The sequence below is a fragment of the Micromys minutus genome (assembly GCF_963924665.1).
Source record: "Micromys minutus genome assembly, chromosome: 18".
In the NCBI taxonomy this organism is placed as follows: domain Eukaryota; kingdom Metazoa; phylum Chordata; class Mammalia; order Rodentia; family Muridae; genus Micromys; species Micromys minutus.
Genome location: NC_137953.1, coordinates 852,583 through 872,973, shown reverse-complemented (window position 1 = coordinate 872,973; position 20,391 = coordinate 852,583). Strand labels below are relative to the sequence as shown.

Sequence of the window (20,391 nt, the reverse complement as noted above, 5' to 3'; positions counted from 1 at the left end):
AGTTCATAAGGTCCTAACCCTTAGTTAAGGAGCTCCAGGCAGGAGATGGCGTACTGAGGGAGAGTCACTTCTCTTCAGGGATGAGCCTCCTGGTAGTTTGCCCACATCCTAGTGCTTAGCACTTAGCAGTGTGCATATAGACAATATTGACTGGACTCCCTGGGCTATATTATAGTAAATAATAACAGAAGCGAAGAAGGTGAATTTGGAGGGAGTAGGAGTTGGAAGGGGGAATAGATATGATCAGTATTGTGCTCACACAAAATTCTCGAAAATTAAAAATATTGACAAAAAAAAAAGGTGCACTGAACCAAGGAGATATTCTAATCACCACTGTGTGCCTTTTACAGTTGTTCTGGCCACCAACATAATAAGTAAGTCTAGTCTTAAAAAAGGATCACATCAGCTGGAGAGATGGCTCAGTGGTAGCATCGACTATTCTTCAAGAGATCCTGAGTTCAATTCCCAGCAACCACATGGTGACTCACAACCATCTGTAATGAGATCTGATGCCCTCTTTGGGTGTGTCTGAAGACAGCTACAGTGTACTCATATATAATAAGTAAATAAATCATTTTTAAAAAAGATCACGTAAGTACCCCACTTTCCATGGAGCAGAAACATTGCTCATTTAACACAAGTCTCCTTGTTAACCTTGTCAAAGACGTGTAGAGCACACACCAAACACACATGGATATTCACCTCCATTTCGGAGTAAGGGTTGGAGGCCATCTGGGAAAAGCTAATTTTAGTACTAGTAGCTAATATTTCAAATTTCTTAACATACTACTCACATGCCTTCTTTTGGACTAACTTTAAATGTTTCGATATTTTTAAAAGAACCTGTAACTTCAAAATACCATCCTGACTAGCGAATCACACTCTGGATGGCATGTGGGTCCCATCATGGCTCTGCGCAGCAGCAGATAATGTAGCGACCACAGTCAGTTGGCTATTTCTTAGACCTCACCCTTGGATGGTGAGCATCTTTATGCTACATTCCTCTAAACCACACACTCTACTTCCAAGTCTCCCAACTGCACCCGAATCCCATCCCCTGCCATTTAGGACCAATTGGCACAGGCCGATACCTGGAGTCAGGGGTGGGAACTGGGAAGCCCTCATCTACCAGACCGCTTGATAGTTCTCCCGTTTCCTTCCTTCCTGTTCAGCAACGGTCAAGTCAGTCATGGGAGCTGAGCAAACAGCCCAGAACTTGTTAAGTTATTGCTCCTGTGCCATTTTTAGACTCTGCAAGCCGTTCTCCGTCCTTAGAAAGGGAGGCAGTGATTATCAGAAGCATTGCACTCCACTGCACCTTAAAGAGTGCCAGCTTCTTGGGAATCTCTGCACAAGCCCAGGGCCAGAAGAGTAAAAAATCGCATGCACATTGGAAAGGGGTGAATCTCTCTGCTAAGGTTCCTTCCCCAGCTGAAGCTGGGGGTGGGGAGAAACAACCCCATTCAACATCTTACACAATTTATTTCAGAACAAAAAAACACATCAGAAAAAAATGATAAAATAAATCAGAATGCATCCTTTCTATAAAATATTATGGAGCTGTTGAACAAATCAGGGCATGACAAGGCTTGCTTTTAAAAGGTGGCTTTATCATCTAATTGATGTGTGTGTAGGGGGTAGTACATGCATGCCCACATATGTACATGCAGAGGCTTTATCCATCTAATTAATGTGTGTGTAGGGAGTAGTGCATGCCCACATATGTACATGCAGAGACTTTATCCATCTAATTGATGTGTGTGTAGGGGGTAGTGCATGCATGCCCACATATGTACATGCAGAGCCGATGTCTTTCTCTCTTACTCTTCACACTACCAGCTCAAAATAGAATCTCCTGGATCCAAACTCTGCCTTTTTTGGCTAGGTTACTGGCCAGAGAACTCTCGGGAGCTGCCCATCCCTTCCCTCCAGTGCTGGTGCGACAGGCAGGTGAAGCTGTGCCTGGCTCCTCCTGTGGGAGTTCTTGTGCGTTCAGAGTAGGTAAGTGTTCTTACCCCCAGGCATCTTCCTACCCTCTCTAAAGATGTTTTTAACTAGAGAACAGTATCATTCTATGCTGGAGTTCAATGTTTTAAGTCACCTCTCACACCACCACACTCCACCACACTTTGCAGCAGGTAATGACTGTTCCAGAGATCCACTATCAGTCAAAACTCAGACAAGTGATGATGGTTTGCGCAAACCCAACTCCTACACCTAAGGCCCAGGGTAAGTCATGGAGGACGGGGCAGGAGGACTGCCAGAGGCAGAGGACCATAACCTGCCATAAGGCAATGTCTACTAGACATGTCGGGAAGCTGTGCCCACCAAACCTCTACAGTACAGTTGCCTAAATGAGGCCTGTATAAAAAGAACACCGTTTGATATGCCAACACAGATAAAAGAAAAACTTAACAAGACCTCACCCCCATGACGAGCCTACAGGCAGCCAACTGATGCTGAAAGGGAGAATCTGTTTTCTCCAGGGATGAGTCCTCTGAGAGGTCATCCAGTCCCAAGAAGGAAGGCTTAAACACATGTACATATAAGCAACCCTAAATGTAGGTTGTGTGTGCATGTGCTTTTAACAATAATTAAAAAGAAAGGGGTCATAAACTTAAGTGGAAGTGGGGAGAAGAAATGAATATAGGATTCAAGCATAAAGCTCTCAAGAAAATTAAAAGTAAAAAAAGAAATTCTCATAGCCAAGTGCAGTCACACATACCTGTTATCAAAGTGCTGTGGTCGAAGAATTAAGACATGAGCCATGTTGACTTATAGAGAAAGGCCATGTTGAAAATAAATGCAGCATCTTTGTGTGTGTGTGTGTGTGTGTGTGTGTGTGTGTGTTTATTTGTATAAATCCAGGTGAAGAATTTGTACTGCTACAAAAATCAGTACAACAATGGGGCTGAAGGATGAGTCAAATGGAGGTTTTTCATCTTTAATAAATATGCTTGTAGGTATTCTATTCGCAATAATATATGCAATTATATGACTACATTAAATAATAAGACATTCAATAGCAGGTATTATTCTACTATTTAGAAGTGAAAATCAGAGAATGAAATGTATCACATCATAGTCCAACTCTCTGCAGTTCCAAGGAACATACAGAAGATTCTGATTTATTAAAACGTAACCTTTAGTTCCTCACAAGGAACACGCATAACACGCTGACTTTCTCAGAGAGAAAGAAACATAAAAATCACAAATGTTAATACCATAAATTAGGGGATTTCAAATCAGAGAGACAGCTCAGTATAGTGGCATACGCCTTTAACCCAGCACTTGAGAGGCAGAGGCAGGCAGAGCTCTGTGAGTTTGAGGCCAGCCTGGTCTACATAGTGAGTCCCAGGGCAACCATGTAGAGAGACCTAAGATACCACCACCCTCAACCAAAAAAAAAAAAAAAAAAAAATCAAATAAGAAACACAAAAGTTGGAAATCATAATGTTCTTTATGGAACCCCATGCAATATTAATATATAGCATCCTTGGTGTTCAAGAATTTAACATTCTTGGTTTCAATTATTCATAAATGATCCCAAAATCCATTATACACAGTAATTTTTAAGTTTGCTGATACACAAATTTGATCTGTGCCAATTCCAAAGCTCATGGGCTTGAGGAAGCCACTGGCCTGGTAGGTAAGGTGGTAGAAAAAACATAAGGTACACCTACAGCAAGTAGGAGCAGGGGAGCTTCAGATCTACTAGACATCCGCTGCCGCTTATCTGCCATCTGATGGACAGGTAAGGGGCTCAGCCTGGGAGGCTAGAGATCACCTACGTGGTAAAAGTGTGCGTCTGAGACTTGAGATCATGAGGCTAGTGGTCCTTTGAGGAAGATCAGAGGACTCCTAGGAAGCCCTTCCCTGCCCCTCCCTCGTCTGACTTCAGTGTATTGCAAGGGGTGGAATAAAGACCTTCCCTCTGACATAAATTCAGGAAGGTGATTTGTTGTTTCCAAGCTGTTCTTGGCAAGAATGGCCATGATGATATGTTGCACTAATAGTCCTGTATCAACTCCATTAACATTCCCAGGAGAACAGCAGAAAATCCCATTTTATACACAAGCCTCAGACTGGTGGATCAAACACTGACTAGGTATTTCCTCCTGGGAAGTCTCTCCCTGAAACTGAGTGTCACAGTTGAAATCCTACCTCTGGGTTCTCTACCTTAATGTCTCTAACGTGCTATCTGTGATCCCTGCTGGGAACCTGGAGCCTGTCTTATCCCTCCTCCTTTCTCCAGACCCAGTGTTCAGACTCCAAGCACGGATGCTTTGCTTCTCAGATACTTTTCCAATCAGATGCATCACTGTCCCCAAATGACTCAAAGTCTGTGTTCCTTCATCGTGTCACCATGGCCACCATTTCCCTTCCGTCTCAGAGATTCTACTTTGTCTTTTCCAGTCGCTCTCTAGAGATTAAAAGGGTCTATGGTCAATACCTTTTCAGTCACTCCTCCAGTGAAGGTTCCCACTTGCCCTCCCTTCTATGGGCAACAGTTGACTGGCAGTCCCTTATCCAAAATGCCTAGGACCAGAAATGCTTAGTATTTCTGAGGTTTGGAGTTTGGAGTACTTGTCAAGATTTACAGTTTAGCAACAAAGTCTGAAACTATCCAAGTCCCAAGTGAGTTGAGAAAGTTTCAGATTTTGAGGTATTTTCAATTTTTTTTACTTTTGAATTCGGGGTTCTCAAGATGTACTTGTACTCCCTCATTTTCCAACTTATACTTACCCTGCACTCTGCCTGGGACCTCGTAACTTTCTAGGACCAAAAAACTCAGTAGAATGACATTACATCAATCCTAGTCCTTGGCCTTATATGATCTTGCAGCCTTTTTCTTTTTTTAAACACAGTATCTTAGTTCATTTTTATAAACTCGGGTAGGTGGCTAGGAATGGAAGGATGGGGGAGTGATTATGGGAGATGAGGGGGTATATTATACAAAATTCCCAAAGAATAAATAAATAAAATTATTGTTGTTTTTAAAACCTGGCTCATGTTAATAAAATGTGCTATAGCTTCCAAGTTAAAAAATAAAATCATCATGTAATTAACAGGCCTCATTCCTTTTTAAGTATCCAGCATCAAGGAATGCCAACTCAGCCAGAGTGGCCCATGCTTTGTGAAGATCCATTCCACCACGCACCACTCTCACCCACAGTGCTTCTGTGAAGTCCACAGAGGATGCAACCAGGCCTTCAGAACGCAGGCCAAATTAAAACCAGTGCCGAGAGATCTCCCCACCTTCTCCAATCTGAAATATTATTCTACAATGCAAATTATCCCTCTATATTAAAAATTATATTTTAGTAAAGCAAAAAAAAATTAAGCTAGCTTTTATCTACATAAACACAAAATAAAAGGCAGCGTAGGATTTTTTTTTTAAATAAATCCAGCACATGATTTGATCTATTACTTGATAGCCTATCACTTGATCTTCTCCAAAGGGCTGAAAGGAACAGTTACTCCTATCTCAAATACCAGACAAAAACAATAAGCCACACAGTTTTAATCACCTCAGATGAAACAGCCAGTCCTTCTTGGTCAGACTTTCTGCATTTCTTCCCAGGGTCTTGTTCTGCTGACACACTCTTTAGATTCGCTGGTGGACTAAACCGCTTTCTCCCATGCCGTGATGTGTTTCCTGGGGTTTTATCTTCACAGGTTCCTTCTTTTCCATTCCTTTGGGTGACACCCTTATCTAACATACACACAAGCAGGCACATACAAAGAACAAGAAGAAAATTATTTCCTGTATCTTCAAAGGTCAATACTCCATAGAGCTAAAAAGGATCAAACAGCAAGTGGCTCACAGGCTAGCGGATGGTTGGCTCAGTGGGTAAGATAATTTGCTATGCAAGCTTAAGAATCTGAGTGTGGATATCCAGCACCAAGATAAGAAAAAGAAAAGGGGGGGGCTGGCTAGGACTCTGTGGGCCTGAAACCCCAGCTCTGTGAGAGGAAAGGCAAAGATAGAAAGATCCACTTGGGATTGATGCCAGCCGGTGAAGCCAACCCCAGCAAGCTCCAGATTCAGTGAGAGATCCTATCTTAAGGGATTAGGCCTGAGTGACGGACATGGACAGCTACAAAGTCAAGATCACATTTACAGAACTGTCCACTGGGAAATACTTATTTACAAATCTCAAACATCGCCACACACACAAACAAACACAGCACGGTGGCTGTAACTGCTTCACTACAGCTCTCAGAATGTCTTGGTACTAAGAGTCAAATATTCATGGCTGATGTGTCTGCTACTCTGCACTGAGAGCCCCATGAAAACAAAGACGTTATGTGCCCTGCAAGACTATAAAATATGCTTCCTATAAAACTAGTGCTCAAATATTTTGACTAAGTGAATTACGAATATAACTTTGTCTGAAGATTCCCTTGAGAGCTATACAAACAATCTACAGTCATTGTGGATCTAACACAGAGATTAGTAATCTCTTTCTTACAAAACAAGAAAGACAGGCAGACTACAAAGCTCTGTGGGCCACCACATGTTTACAATTGCTATTCAATTCTGCCTTCCTAACAGAGAGTAGTCATTAGATACAGACAGATGAGCATGGCTGTATCCCAACACAGGTTTACCTATCCAAGTAGGCAGTGGTTGGCCTATGGGCCTCTGTCTCTTGGCCTTATTCTGAGGAACATTCAGGCCCCCGAAGCAGTATAGGGAATAAACTGTTCCCTAAACTGGCTGTAGGGAACAGGAAGAGCCCTGAGTGAATGAATGTGTGTTGTTGACGTGGGCAATGTCTCAGCTTCAAGAGAGTTTGGGCAAAGCCTTCCATGGGATGTTAACAATGTGTGCAGAAACTATTCACCACAGCTTTCTCCCCCTGGATATTTATGGCCTGAAGACCATTCTCCTATGGAGACAGCTCCTAATGATATTAACTAGGCCTGCCTCCTTGTTTAGCTGTATGCGATAACCCAATCCATCCCTAAGACTATGCAATTCAGCAAGTGTCTATTATCGATAGGAATACCAATCATACCAAAATGGAAGTAATGTTCAGGAGTCACCTTGTATCCAGTCACTTTCCTCAGCTTCACTTACTGTCAATCATGGAAAGTTATAGAAATAAAAATGAAGCCATGCTGAACTGCATGTTCTTCTGAGTAGTATGCTGGAATCTACGCTATCCTGCTCCCTTTCTTAAACAGGAGCCTGACAAATTCACACTGGTGAGTCTTAAACATGAGCCCGGTGCATCCACACTGGTGAGTCTTCATTATCAGACCAACTGCTGTGTTGTGTAATGCTTGTTCAAGCATCTACTACTTTATCTAAAATGTCCCCAGGCACAAGGGAAGTGACATTGGCAGTTTGCTACAAATGGGTGTTTGTTACATCTCAAATTTCCCACGTGACTGTGCCTTGATCCTCATGTGACTGGGACAGAAAGTGGTAACTATGGGAAGTGTTTAGGTCATGAGGATGAGAGATTATGGCCCCTCAAGTGAAGAGGATGCTAGAATCTCTCCTCTTCCACCCACCTGTTTGAGTATGAGTATGTGTGTCTTGGTGTCTGTATGTGACATGAAACATAAAGAAGATAGTTATCAATAAGCCACATCTTGGATTTCTGGCCTGCAGAACTGTGAGAAAGTAAATGCTGCTCTGTGACAGTTCTCATTTATAGCATGCAGGAAACAGAGAAGAGTAACATTTTCAATATATTTTACCAGGCCAGCAATTACACTAAAACCCCTAAAAAGACTTTACAATAACATCAAATTATAGCTGAACACCACTTACAACAGCAATCTTAAAAGTCCTACACACAAAAAAAAGGATATTAAAAAAGAGAAAATCTACAGAGGATATATAGATGAGGTAAACTCTGCTCAGCAAGTAAGACTCTGAGTTTAATGCCTAAAACTAAAAACAAAACAAAAAACTTCCCAGAGTCAAAAAGATTTATCCAAGAAAGTGAGTCTGATATTCAAAATGCTAATGATGTGTAAGAAAAGCACTTAACTTTTAACATTTGTTAAAACAGCAACCTCAAGAAGATCACAGAAAAAAAAACTGCAATATGAAAAAGAGAATACATTTAAAACCTATAATTTTTATTAACTAACTCAATGAGGGAAAGACTATTTCTATCAGAACTAAGAAAAAATGTTTAACATCACCAACATTTGTCAAAATTATACTGGAAAAAATTATAGAGAACTTGGATAAAAAGAGAAAGAAATGAAGAAAAATTTTAAAAAACAAACTGGAAAGAAGTAAAATGCTATATACAAAAACAGCTGCTCTAGAACCTTTACAAAGACCTATTAGAACTATATATACTAAGACAGTCTTGCTCTAGAACCTCTACAAAGACCTATAGGAATTATACAAAGACAGTCTTGCTCTAGAACCTCTACAAAGACCTATAGAAACTATACAAAGACAGTCTTGCTCTAGAACCTCTACAAAGGCCTCTGAAAACTAGCAGACCAGCTTTGCAGAGTCACAGCATACACATGAGTATTAAGAGCTGCTGCTTTTATGTTTTACAGTGTGTGAGGAAACCTAGGGCCAGACACTAAAAAAGAGTACCTTTAAAATGCTACAGCAGGTGACTACCCAGCAGAAAGACATGAATAATTGAGGTGTCTGCTGTGACAGGAAGCTGGACTGAGACAGAATCACATGAAGTCATAGCACAACCACTGTGTACTTGGCACTGTCTTATTTAATTAGTTTAACATTCCAGGTTCGATGCCCTTTCATCTCAGATATGACACCACTTGAGAATATATATTAGCAGCGCATCTAGCAATAAGAGACTATCATATGCTCAACATGGTATCCACAGAGAGAGTGCTGTTTGACAAATGCCATAAAGTGACAGCTTACATTTTAAATTATAGTCCACATACATGTAGGTTAACCTGTAACACCACACTTAAGAGACCAAGGCAGGGGCATAACAAGTTTAAGATCATGTCTCAAAATAAATAAATAGAGAGAACAGGATTTTAGTCCCAGACTAACCTATGCCACGTGTAACCACCATTCTCCATCCACTTGCTGAGAAAAACCTTGAGATCGTCTATACCACAGGCAGCCACAATCAGTCTATTTGCTGAGAAAACCTTGAGAGCGTCTCTAATGCTTCCTTGGAACTTAACATTAACAAAACCAGACACCTACCTCCACCCTCAACAGCCGTGGAAAGGTTTTGGTCACTCAGACTTCCCGCTAACATCCAAGCTGGGAGGATTCTTTTTCTCTGGGCAGGATGTGGCTGGTGCTCACTGAAAGCTCTGCATTCACCTGAAGAGGACTAAAAGAACACCATAAATTGTTTCCTAAAGACAATTACCCATTCTTAGTGATTCTGAAAAAGAATTTACTTTGAGGAAAATTAGCATTAATATAGTTATCCACAGCAGTTAAAGTTCTTAGGAGAAATTCATTACCTATTAGCTTAAGGGTCAACCTAGCGTGACCTTCTCTAGAGACTAACTTAAAAACCCAAGGCATTGTAACATGCATGATTTCAGTTGTCTTTTCTCTCCTTGAAATAAAGGCCAGGTTAGAATGGTGTGTCTTACGTTTCTCACCATAGGCTCGATGGTGGGACACTTGGTCTTCATTATTTCGGGGCTTCCTTGCAGCTGTGAGGCACGAGTTGTCTTATCAGGTAAGTTAACCACAGGGGACTTCTGCATCTCATTCAATATATCATCTTCATCAAGCATCTGACTGTTTCTATAAAATAAAACAGAACTTTATTTTCTATCATTTATAACATATGTGGTGGCAGCCTTGAGGCCATTCAGTTCTATGCTTGAGGAGTTCTTGCTGGGGTGTGGAGCTCCCTCTGTCCAACTAAAACCTAAAGACACAGTTAATATGACAATAAAAGTTTTTCATATATTATCACATCATACATTAGTCTTTAAAAATCATGGGCCAGGGCCAAAGAGATGGATCAGCAGCGAAGAACACTTGCTGTGGACCTAGGTTTAGGTCCCAGAACACACATGACAGCTGTACCGGCAAGTTTTGAGTCAACTTGACACAACTGGGAGTTAATCACAGAGAAACTAGCCTAGTTGAGGAAATGTCTCCATGAGATCCATCTGTAAGGCATTTTCTCAACTAGTGATCAAGGTGGGATCCCAGCCCATTGTTGGTGGTGCCATCCCTGGGCTGGTAGACCTGGGTTCTATAAGAAAGCAGGCTGAGCACGCCAGGGGAAGCAAGCCAGTAAGTGACATCCCTCCATGACCTCTGCATCGGCTCCTGCTTCCTGACCTGCTTGAGTTCCAGTCCTGACTTCCTTTGGTGATGAACAGCAATGTGGAAGTATAAGCTGAATAAACCCTTTCCTCCCCAACTTGCTTCTTGGTCATGATGTTTGTGCAGGAATAGAGACCCTGACTAAGACTACAGCTAACAAGTGTCTGTTACTCCAGGTCCAATGCCGTCCCTCTTCTAGCCTCTGAGGATATCAAGCCTATATATGGTGCACTTACACACATACATGCAGGCAAACACTCACATACATAAAATGAAAATAAATACACCCTTAAAACTGAAGATAAGAGATTTCAGAAATGTGTAGCCGAAGACTCTGATTGACAGTTTTAATTTTTCCTTTCAGTAGTTTTAAAGTAAGGACTGACATTTTTCAAAGACAAACTTGAACTTCAATGGTAGAATGTATAATAAATGACAGGAACTATCTTCCATCCCAAGATTACTCTGTATTTTCTTACCTACTCAAGAGCTGACGGGCATTTGGTTTGGTTCCCCACTTGACTATTATGAAGTTATGAAGTCACATGTTTTCAATTTGGGGGCATAAACCTACCAGGGCAGTGCAGGGCCATACAGCTGTTTTTAATTTGAAAAGTCTAAAATACTCCCTCTGAGATCCTCCCAGCTTCTCCCCCATCTAAATCCACACCTTTCTATGATTATGAATGTTAAAGTTATTCATTGTCACATTAAAATTGAGATTTCTATTGCTTTGTTCAGAATTAATACTTGAAACCAGTAGTTATTTGTATGGAATGTGAGTGCTAAGAATTTTAATAATTTGGAAAAAATAAATATGACAAAACTTTACTTTCCTTTGAGCCTATCTTGAAGAAAATCTCCCCAAGGGACAAAACTATGTTGCCTCCTTCCAAGTCAACAATAAAGTTTAGTCAAGGGAAAAGTCTTACCCTCATCACAGTATCACTCAATCTGACAATCGAGGCGCCAACACCCAATCTGCACCCACTGCTGGGGATGCAACGGGAATGCAAAATACACTCCACAACTTGTGACTTTCCTCACAGTAGAGAGATTTGCCCAGGTTTTAACATGGAACTAACACACACTCTCTCTCTCTTCCTCCCTCCCTCTCTCTCCCTCTCCTTCCCCCTCCCTTCCTCCCCTATTTCATTCCAGAATAAAACTATTCCAGGTTGACTTCGACACACTGAGCACTTGCACAGTGGGCATCTAGGCGGTCATTCTGGTACAGCAGTAGGTAGTCTGTAAGAACATCATTCTGGAAATACTAGTCTAGAACCTGGACCTGTTACGTAACCCTAGGTAGGTCTCAAAACTTCTGTCTTCTTCAGCTGCAACACAGAGATGTCAGTAGTGTGAACCCCTCACAGAGGTGTCAGTAGTGTGAACCCCTTACAGAGATATCAGTAGTGTGAATCCCTCACAGAGGTGTCAATAGTGTAAACCCCTCACAGAGGTGTCAGTAGTGTGAACCCCTCACAGAGGTGTCAATAGTGTGAACCCCTCACAGAGATATCAGTAGTGTGAATCCCTCACAGAGATGTCAGTAGTGTGAACCCCTCACAGAAGTGTCAGTAGTGTGAACCCCTTACAGAGGTGTCAATAGTGTGAACCCCTCACAGAGGTGTCAGTAGTGTGAACCCCTCACAGAGGTGTCAATAGTGTGAACCCCTCACAGAGATATCAGTAGTGTGAATCCCTCACAGAGATGTCAGTAGTGTGAACCCCTCACAGAAGTGTCAGTAGTGTGAACCCCTCACAGAGATATCAGTAGTGTGAATCCCTCACAGAGGTGTCAATAGTGTAAACCCCTCACAGAGGTGTCAGTAGTGTGAACCCCTCACAGAGGTGTCAGTAGTGTGAACCCCTCACAGAGGTGTCAATAGTGTGAACCCCTCACAGAGGTGTCAGTAGTGTGAACCCCTCACAGAGATATCAGTAGTGTGAATCCCTCACAGAGGTGTCAATAGTGTAAACCCCTCACAGAGGTGTCAGTAGTGTGAACCCCTCACAGAGGTGTCAATAGTGTGAACCCCTCACAGAGGTGTCAGTAGTGTGAACCCCTTACAGAGATGTCAGTAGTGTGAATCCCTCACAGAGGTGTCAGCAGTGTGAATCCCTCACAGAGGTGTCAGCAGTGTGAACCCCTCACAGTCACTGTTATGAAGACTTCATATACACGAAGCTTATGCCACGCTCAACGGTGGCTTCTCTTTTTGGTTGTGTTTGGCGGAGTTTCTTCCACTTCTCTTCCTCTTCTACATTCCATACAGAGATGACTAAGCCCTTAACTGCTATGCTCTTTAAAAGCCAGAACATGTGGCAGCCCTCAAATAACATCAGAAAACAAGACAGCCCTCCTTATCCCAAGTCTGGAACATCAACTGACCTACTGTGTGAACTGCTGACATGTACTGTGCTCGTCTAAAGGAATACAGGGATTAGCCCTGGGAGTTTCCAGTCAGAGAGAAAAAAAAAAAAAAAAAAAAAAACAAAGCAAACCCTTGCCTGATGATGAAAATGCTGCCTTGAGACCCTCAGACATGGCCATCCTACCACACCACGCACATACCTCCTCTCCTTCCCTAAGATGCTCTTCTGAGAAGAAGAAAGCCCCCTCCACTTTTTATGGTGCTGGCTCTTGAGTACACTTGCTTTTCTACCAACTCTCTGCCATGTATTGGCTTTTCAGTGTCAAACAGATGAACACAGGTCTGATAACAACAGTCTTAAGTTTTTGATATAGTGACAAATGTAAAACAGTGGTAGTCCCAAAATACATACTAACATCAATAATCTCAAGAAATGTATATATGTATGTATATATATATGTATATATATATGTATATATATATATGATATGTGAATATTGGAATATTGGAATATATACTTATGATATATATCACATATGTTCTATGGGTCTAGTATTTGAACTCTGTCACTTAAAGCCTGAAAAATGAAACCTGGAAACTGCCTAACACCTGGCTCAGAAACTAGCTTGTGATTTTAACTTTATACCAGATTTAGTACAGTTATTCTACCATCCAATGTCTTCAGTCCTCCAACTCCGTACTTTATGGTGGTGTTGTAAGAAAATTCAGCTATAGGAGTCAGAATTAATACCTTACAAATTAGGAAAGCTAAAAATTCAAGGAAACATTAACTAATTTTATGTTTTGTGGAAACATTAGGAACACAAAGGTAAAAGCACACACTGGAGTAAACACCACGAGGCTTAAGTTTCCAAAGCCAAGTGTTTTCCAGAAAAACAAATGTGACTACTGAGCCCAAATATAGCTCAACCCTAGAAAGATTTTCCTGAAGCATTAGTGAAGTTGGAGGAGTTGGATACACACAACATTACTCACGAGCATCTCACCAGGCCATCTTACCTTAGAGTACACTCCATTTCCTCTTCAGATTGTGTGGAGAAAACACGGAAAGCGTACTTGTCAAGTAACAAGGAAAAGCTATCCCCAGGAAGCAACAGGCTCCACTCCTGCATTTCCATTGGCGAGAGCGGGCTCTTTTCCGAGGACCGGTGGAAACAGGGATTCCTATGGATCTAATCAATAAAAGAATATAGCAATGCAGCAGACTGTGAAAAATACAACTGAATATAAAATGATCCACAATCCTGGTATCAAAACAATTAAGTATAAAATTACACTTAAAAGGTTAGTAAGCCTGGAACCTGGTACCACAATTATTTACATACATAAAGGAGTTCTACCCACCCCCATTTCTAAAAAAATTCAAGATAACAAGCAAAATTATCAATTAAGGAGTTAAACTATTCACTAGATAAAAAAGATTAAAAATAAATAAATAATTCTCAGTACAAGAGCAGTCCCCACTGTTTATCCAAAATGTGCCCATCCCCAGGAGCAGCATTTGTTTGCTATGGATTTTCTCTTAATAATTTCTGACACAATTAAAAAGTGAAAAATCAGGAGATGATGATCTAATCTCTCAAGCACTACTTAGAAGAACAAGTATACATTTAAATTAGACTCCTTCCATGAAGATCATTTAGATAGAAATTACAAGTAATTGACACATATCAAAAACAAAACTAATACTACATTAATTATTTTACATTGTTTTTCCACTGACTGCCTCCAATTACCAAAGATAGTTTCCTCAAAAATAGTTTTTAAAATACCTTCTGAAAGGCACCTCAAAAATTGCAAATACAAGCTGGTGAGAAGTCTTATCATGTAAAGGTGCCTGCCACCAAGCTTGAAAACCTAAATTCCATCCCTAGGACCCAAACTTCATCAAGTTGTCCTTTGATAGTCATACATGTGCCATGCATGCACATGTGTACACACACACACACACAGAGAGATATGTATGTATGTTTGTGTGTATGTGTGTAGTATGTATACATAGGACTGCCTAAGAATGAAGAACAGCATCATTTATGCCATAACATATCCAAAGGAATCCCGAAAACTTGCTTTAAAACATCAAATCATCAGGTAGTAAACAAATCTACCCACCAAAAGGGTAAATTAATGTTCCTAGATAATCTTTTTCTTAAGCTGTTTATACAGTAGACTCTAGAAGTAAAAATAATATTCCAAGAAGTATACTGATCAATTCTTTAAGTTAAGCCTAAATACATATTAGTCAGTAAGTTAAATTTATCAAATTACATACATCTATGTTTTTTAAAAGTTATAAAGTAGGCAAAACATACAAATGAAGCTATAAAAATTCTATAAATATCTCATGCCAACAAATTTTAAAATAAGCCCAAATGTGACCATATTATAAAAAATTTATACCAAACAGACTAAAACGCATGTATTTATAAGTAAATATGTGTGTTTTCGTCAAAAAAAGTTTCCTAGTTACTTGCTGCCACACCCACAGATGGTGCATCTCTCAAACCTCATTAAAGGAGCTTCCTTTTGCAGTATAGGGTGATTAACACAGAGATTCAGAACTAGTCAAGGGGCTATGCAGAGAACAAGGGACGGTGGGATGTTCAGCCCTAAAGCAGACATCTAGATCACGCCCCTCCTCCTAAGACTTAGGGATCATTTCCACAACCTAACAATAAGGCTGAAGGCATAACTTATGTTACTGAACATTCAGCTGGTGCCCAACAACAAGTTTCACTCTTACCAACTAGCATTCATAATGGTGAAATGTATTTTGCATGCTACCAGAAAAGAAATCAACAGTTTAGCCCATCTCCGAACCCTGAGAGCTACAGCAGAGACCTGGCTACAAGGCAGATGTCAGAAAGTAAGCAAGCACTCCAGGAGATGAACCAACACTGCTAAAGAAGACAAGGACCTGAGATCAGATAGATTAAATAGTTGCTTACAGTCTAAACATTTGTTCAGCTAAATCACTAAAACTCCTTAATTTTAACACCAAAAAAAATTTTAAGAAAATACCTAATAGTTATAGAATCCCGAATCAGAAATAAGAAAATGGAGGAAATTTTACTCAATAGAGAGCCAGAGGAATGTGTTGATGAAATCCTGTAACACCAAGTGAATGCATTCACCATCCCATCTGGCCTGGAGAAACCAAGCACTGCTTAATTACAGACATTCCATCCTTTAGGGGAAAGGCACATTGCATGCACCCTTGGAGGGAGAGGGGTTTCCTCCCCTGTCACACTCTTCCCTATTCTCTTGAGACAGGGACTCTCTCTGAACCTGAGCTCACTGTTTGTTTTGTTTTGTTTAGCTCGGCAAGCTGGCCAGCAAGCTACAGGCACACTGTCTTAGCCCCCCTCACCACTATGGTCATAGACACACGGCTTTTCACGTGTGTACCACAGATCAGAGCTCAGGTTTTCCATTACACTAGACATGTATTCACCCACGTTACAGGTGTTCTTATGAAAATTAGGAACAAAAATTACAATTTACACACAGGCAATCATCTTCCATAAATGTAACCATTCATACTCAGCTCTGTGCTAGGAGAAATAAGTTACTATTTAGGTACTTATCTTGCAGGTATCAGGAGAATGGGTTCTGACATAAATTCCCTATTTCCAAGCCTTACTTCTCCAGTCAGTTGCTAGAAAGGCAAAGAGGTAAAGAGTTAACATAAATCAATATACTCACTGGTTTGATTCGAAGCTGACTATCAACCACTTCAAGAATGGCATGTCTTCTGGATACTCTTTTGTCTGTTATCTACAAAGGGGAAAAATAATGTCAAATATAAACACCTCCTGAAAAAAATAGACAAACCCATAGCAGCACAGATTAAATTAGTAGGGCATTCATTAAATATATTAACTCAAGAACTGCATGTCAAAGAACTGCCCTCATTTAACAGAGAATGAAATGGTGAAGAGAGGAGAGCTACGGAAGCCATGAAAGAGTAAATGACTACCAAAAAAGTCTGCAGCCTAGGCAGCCCCAACCATCTCCCACACATGAAACATACCTAGACAGGATTCCTATTAATGAATCTACCAAACAAGAAAAATATATACAATATGTACTGGATAGGAAACATTCTGAATTAAAAATTTAGCTTGTCTTAAGTATATCTGAAGGGTGTGACCATAAGACTAGACAGAGGCAGATAAGCAACCTGCATTTCTGTCCAGGGACCAGTTTAAATAAATAAATAAAGGCAGGAGGAAAACAACCCAAGTCAAACACTGACATTGAAGAAGAGAACAGCATCCATGTCTTCAATATAATCACCACCTGTTTTGGGTTAAGAATGGTCATACTCACAATCATTTACCCACATCGACATTCTAAACTGCTTATATTTTAAATGCTGAAAACTGCCGTATTCTACCTCATAGTAAACGTAATAGTTGAGATTAACTTTTTCAGCCCAGTCTGAGACATGAGAAAAACCTCTTAAGCAACAACTATACAATATTATGATTATATTGCCTGTTTTATGATTGGCTCACTAACCATCAAGTACTGGAAGTCTAGCATTACATACAGCAGAACCAACATTATCTTCAAAACACATGATAGCAATGTATAAACCCATTAAGGCTGCAAAATCATGGAAACTGCCACAAATCAGTACTCATTTTTTTCCAAAGTCCACACTTAATAATATGAAACACACAGGGCCACAACAGTGAGGACCACAAAAAGTAATTCTTCCCCAAAAAAAGAATTAATCTGAAAATTTGATTTCTAGAAAAAAAAAATCTTGAAAACGTCATTTAAAATATGGCTATTTCAAAGAAGTAAATATCCTAACTTTTAAAAAAAAAAGTTCAGAGACTCCTTCATTTTCCTGTGACACGCACCTGAAGAGGCCAGAGGCCAGAATCATCTGAAGTTAATAATAACTCCCTTTATCATTTGCATAGCCACCTGCTGAGCCACATCCTGACACTTGCCCTGATGCTACAGCAATATTTGCATCTTACATAAGTGGATCCTGAAAGCCCAGAGGATGTAGGTAACTTGGGTAGTCACTCTCAGGATACCCAGTGTTCAGGATCTGTACTCTCCCTAGTAAAAATAGATGAGTGTGTGAGAAAGCAGCCACATAGCTAGGCCTACATAAGATCATTCAGAAGCAACCAGAGACATGCAAATCACCTGCAGCTCAGAGTAAGACGTTCCTATTTTTATTTCAAGCGTCAAGATCTCATTGGTACTTCACCACAAATGGATTCTCTACCCATCAGAGGAATGCCACAATGAAACCATGATATAGAAAGATGGTTTCTGCAACTGGAGAAATGGCTCAGTGGTTAAGAGCACTGGCTGCTCTTCCAGAGGTTCTGAGTTCAAATCCCAGCAACCACATGGTGACTCACAACCATCTGTAATGGAATTTGACGCTGTCTTCTGATGTGTCTTAAGACAATGACAGTGTACTTACATTAAACAAATAAATCTTTTTTTAAAATGGTTCCTTTAATAGTCCATCTTGGGCTTCTTTCCTTTTTCACACTATCCATAAGCAATACTAGACCTTTTATTTCTTTTAAGTATGCCTAGCAGTAGGAAGAAAAAGATATTCTGAATAATACAAAAGTATAGTGTGCCCTCTGGTGGACACATGGTTTATTTCATTACAAACATCATCTTCTGACCAAAAAAACAAACAAACAAACAAACAAAATAAAATGTGGTTTTGTTGGGTACATACATGCTTGTAAACACAGCTCTTGGAAGTGAGGCAGGAAAATTGCAAGTTCAATGGGAGCATGGGCTGTGTAGTGAGACCCTCTCTTTAAAGACAAATATATTTAAAATAACCTAAATTCTAACATACCAACACATCCTCCAAGAATCAACAGCTAGAGCACAACCCAAAGACAGAGATTACAAAACACTTTAGCTACCATGCTTAAGAAAGATGGAAACACCAATCTGACAATCTAAGTTGGAGCACAAAACTCTTATGATAATGGGGAAGAAGAGAGAGAAAAGAAACCAGGAAGTAGGGCAGCAAGAACACAGAAAATAACACCCAAGTGGGAAATAATGACAGAGATTTTTAAAACAAAAAAAAAAAAAATGTGAATTTAAATTTTTTTTATTATATATGTATACCTGTGTGTCAGGACATTCATGTGTGTACCAGAGCCCAGAGAGGCAGAATTACAAGCCTTTGTGAATTCAGCCCAACAGAGATGCTAGGAACTCAGTACTCTGTAAAAAGTATCAGGTTCTTAATGACTAACCCATCTCTCCTTTGTGATATTTTAACTCAACCGACCACCAGGTTCTCTAGAGCGGCCTTTGTAAATTATATGCCTTGTGGCAATGCTAAATGGCCGAATGCCACCGAATATAACTTCATAATGTAAACTGCAAATGTTCTGGTTCCTACTCTTCCCAAAGAGGGTAAAGGAGATATAGTTTAGTGGCCACGTGTACATGTATCACTTTTAATGACCAGTTTATACTCCAACTTTCTCATTTGGACGAGGCTAATAAAAAGCACCTCACTCAAATGTTTTGAAAGTAGTAAATTAAAGTATTTCTTTAGAACAATGACTGATTCACTACCAGACAACTTAAGGATAGCTACTGATACCACCAAAAGGAATACTACTATTATTGGTAAGGCCCACCAGGCCTGCAGAAGAGGCCCGGGGGGTGGGGGGGAATAAAAGAATTTAGTTTATGGGAGATCATTGAGAGATAGATCAACCTTCTCTGATGGGGCATACAGTACTGTAAATATTGTAAGCTTTGTAGGTCGACATGCGACACGTTAACTTTTAGAGTACCGTTCATCTTTAAATACTTAATAGCGTTGTTTGTTTATTTGGTCTGTTTACATTTTACATCTTGCAACCAACCGGAATTTAGCTCAACTTGGATTTGGTCCCAGTTTGCCAGCTGGCTAGGATAATGACGTTAACTCATTCCGTACGTTTTACAGACACCAAAAAGAAATGTCTGTGACTTGACTAACCTTGCTTGGAAACCCTACTTCCCCAAAGACAACCTTGACAAGCAGAGCCAAGGCGTGGAGTTCCCAAGGACAAGAGATAGAGACAGCCTCAGCCTCGCAAACTCTGGCTGCCCTCGCCCGGGAGTACCTCCCACACTTACTCCCAGCAGTGGCCCGCGGCCTATCACAGTCTGCCCCGGCCCCACAGGCACGCGGGGACCGCCGTCCAGAGGCTGCAGAAAGAAGTCCGAAGACATAGCGGTAAGAGCAGGTTCCTTCGCCAGGAGATGCCTCGCAGCCACGTCCCTCAGACATGCGGGGCATGTCCCGAAAGGGTGTGAGATCCGAGGCTCTTTTTCTAGTCAGTGTGCTTCTTCCCTTTCCGTAATCCCCACTCCTTGAGAGCTTGTGATTCGTGCATGAACAACCTGTCAGCTCACCGCCAAGCTACAGCTTAAAAACTGGAATTCACACCCACAATCTTCGAGCACTTCTTCCCACAGGACTCATGGAACTCTGGGTCTTGTAGTCCCCAACACCTCCCTTCTGCTCCTTTCCGGAGTGCAGACCTTCTGGAAAAACTACCAATCCCAGAAAGCAATATGCGCATCTCTGCGCCTTGGCTGATTCGAGCTGGGGGTGGGGGTGGGGCTATAGTAATCCTGACGTCAAGGCATTTGAAGAGGGCTGGCCTGAGTGTTTAAAGAGCCACTGTGCTGGCCAGGTGGCCC

General features: G+C 40.8%; 1 protein-coding gene across 1 annotated transcript in view; it reads right to left on the bottom strand.

Annotated features, from left to right (window-relative positions):
• The window catches only part of APLF (aprataxin and PNKP like factor), a 36,880-nt gene extending 16,761 nt beyond the window's left edge, over positions 1–20,119 (bottom strand). The window contains exons 1-6 of the mRNA XM_080932275.1: positions 19,822–20,119; positions 16,381–16,452; positions 13,675–13,847; positions 9,595–9,742; positions 9,182–9,314; positions 5,532–5,716 (exon numbers count right to left, since the gene is read on the bottom strand). Coding sequence (XP_080788401.1) covers positions 5,532–5,716; positions 9,182–9,314; positions 9,595–9,742; positions 13,675–13,847; positions 16,381–16,452; positions 19,822–19,917 — 807 coding nt within the window. The 5' untranslated portion in view covers positions 19,918–20,119. The remainder of the gene's footprint in view (positions 1–5,531; positions 5,717–9,181; positions 9,315–9,594; positions 9,743–13,674; positions 13,848–16,380; positions 16,453–19,821) is intronic.
• Positions 20,120–20,391: the final 272 nt, after the last annotated feature.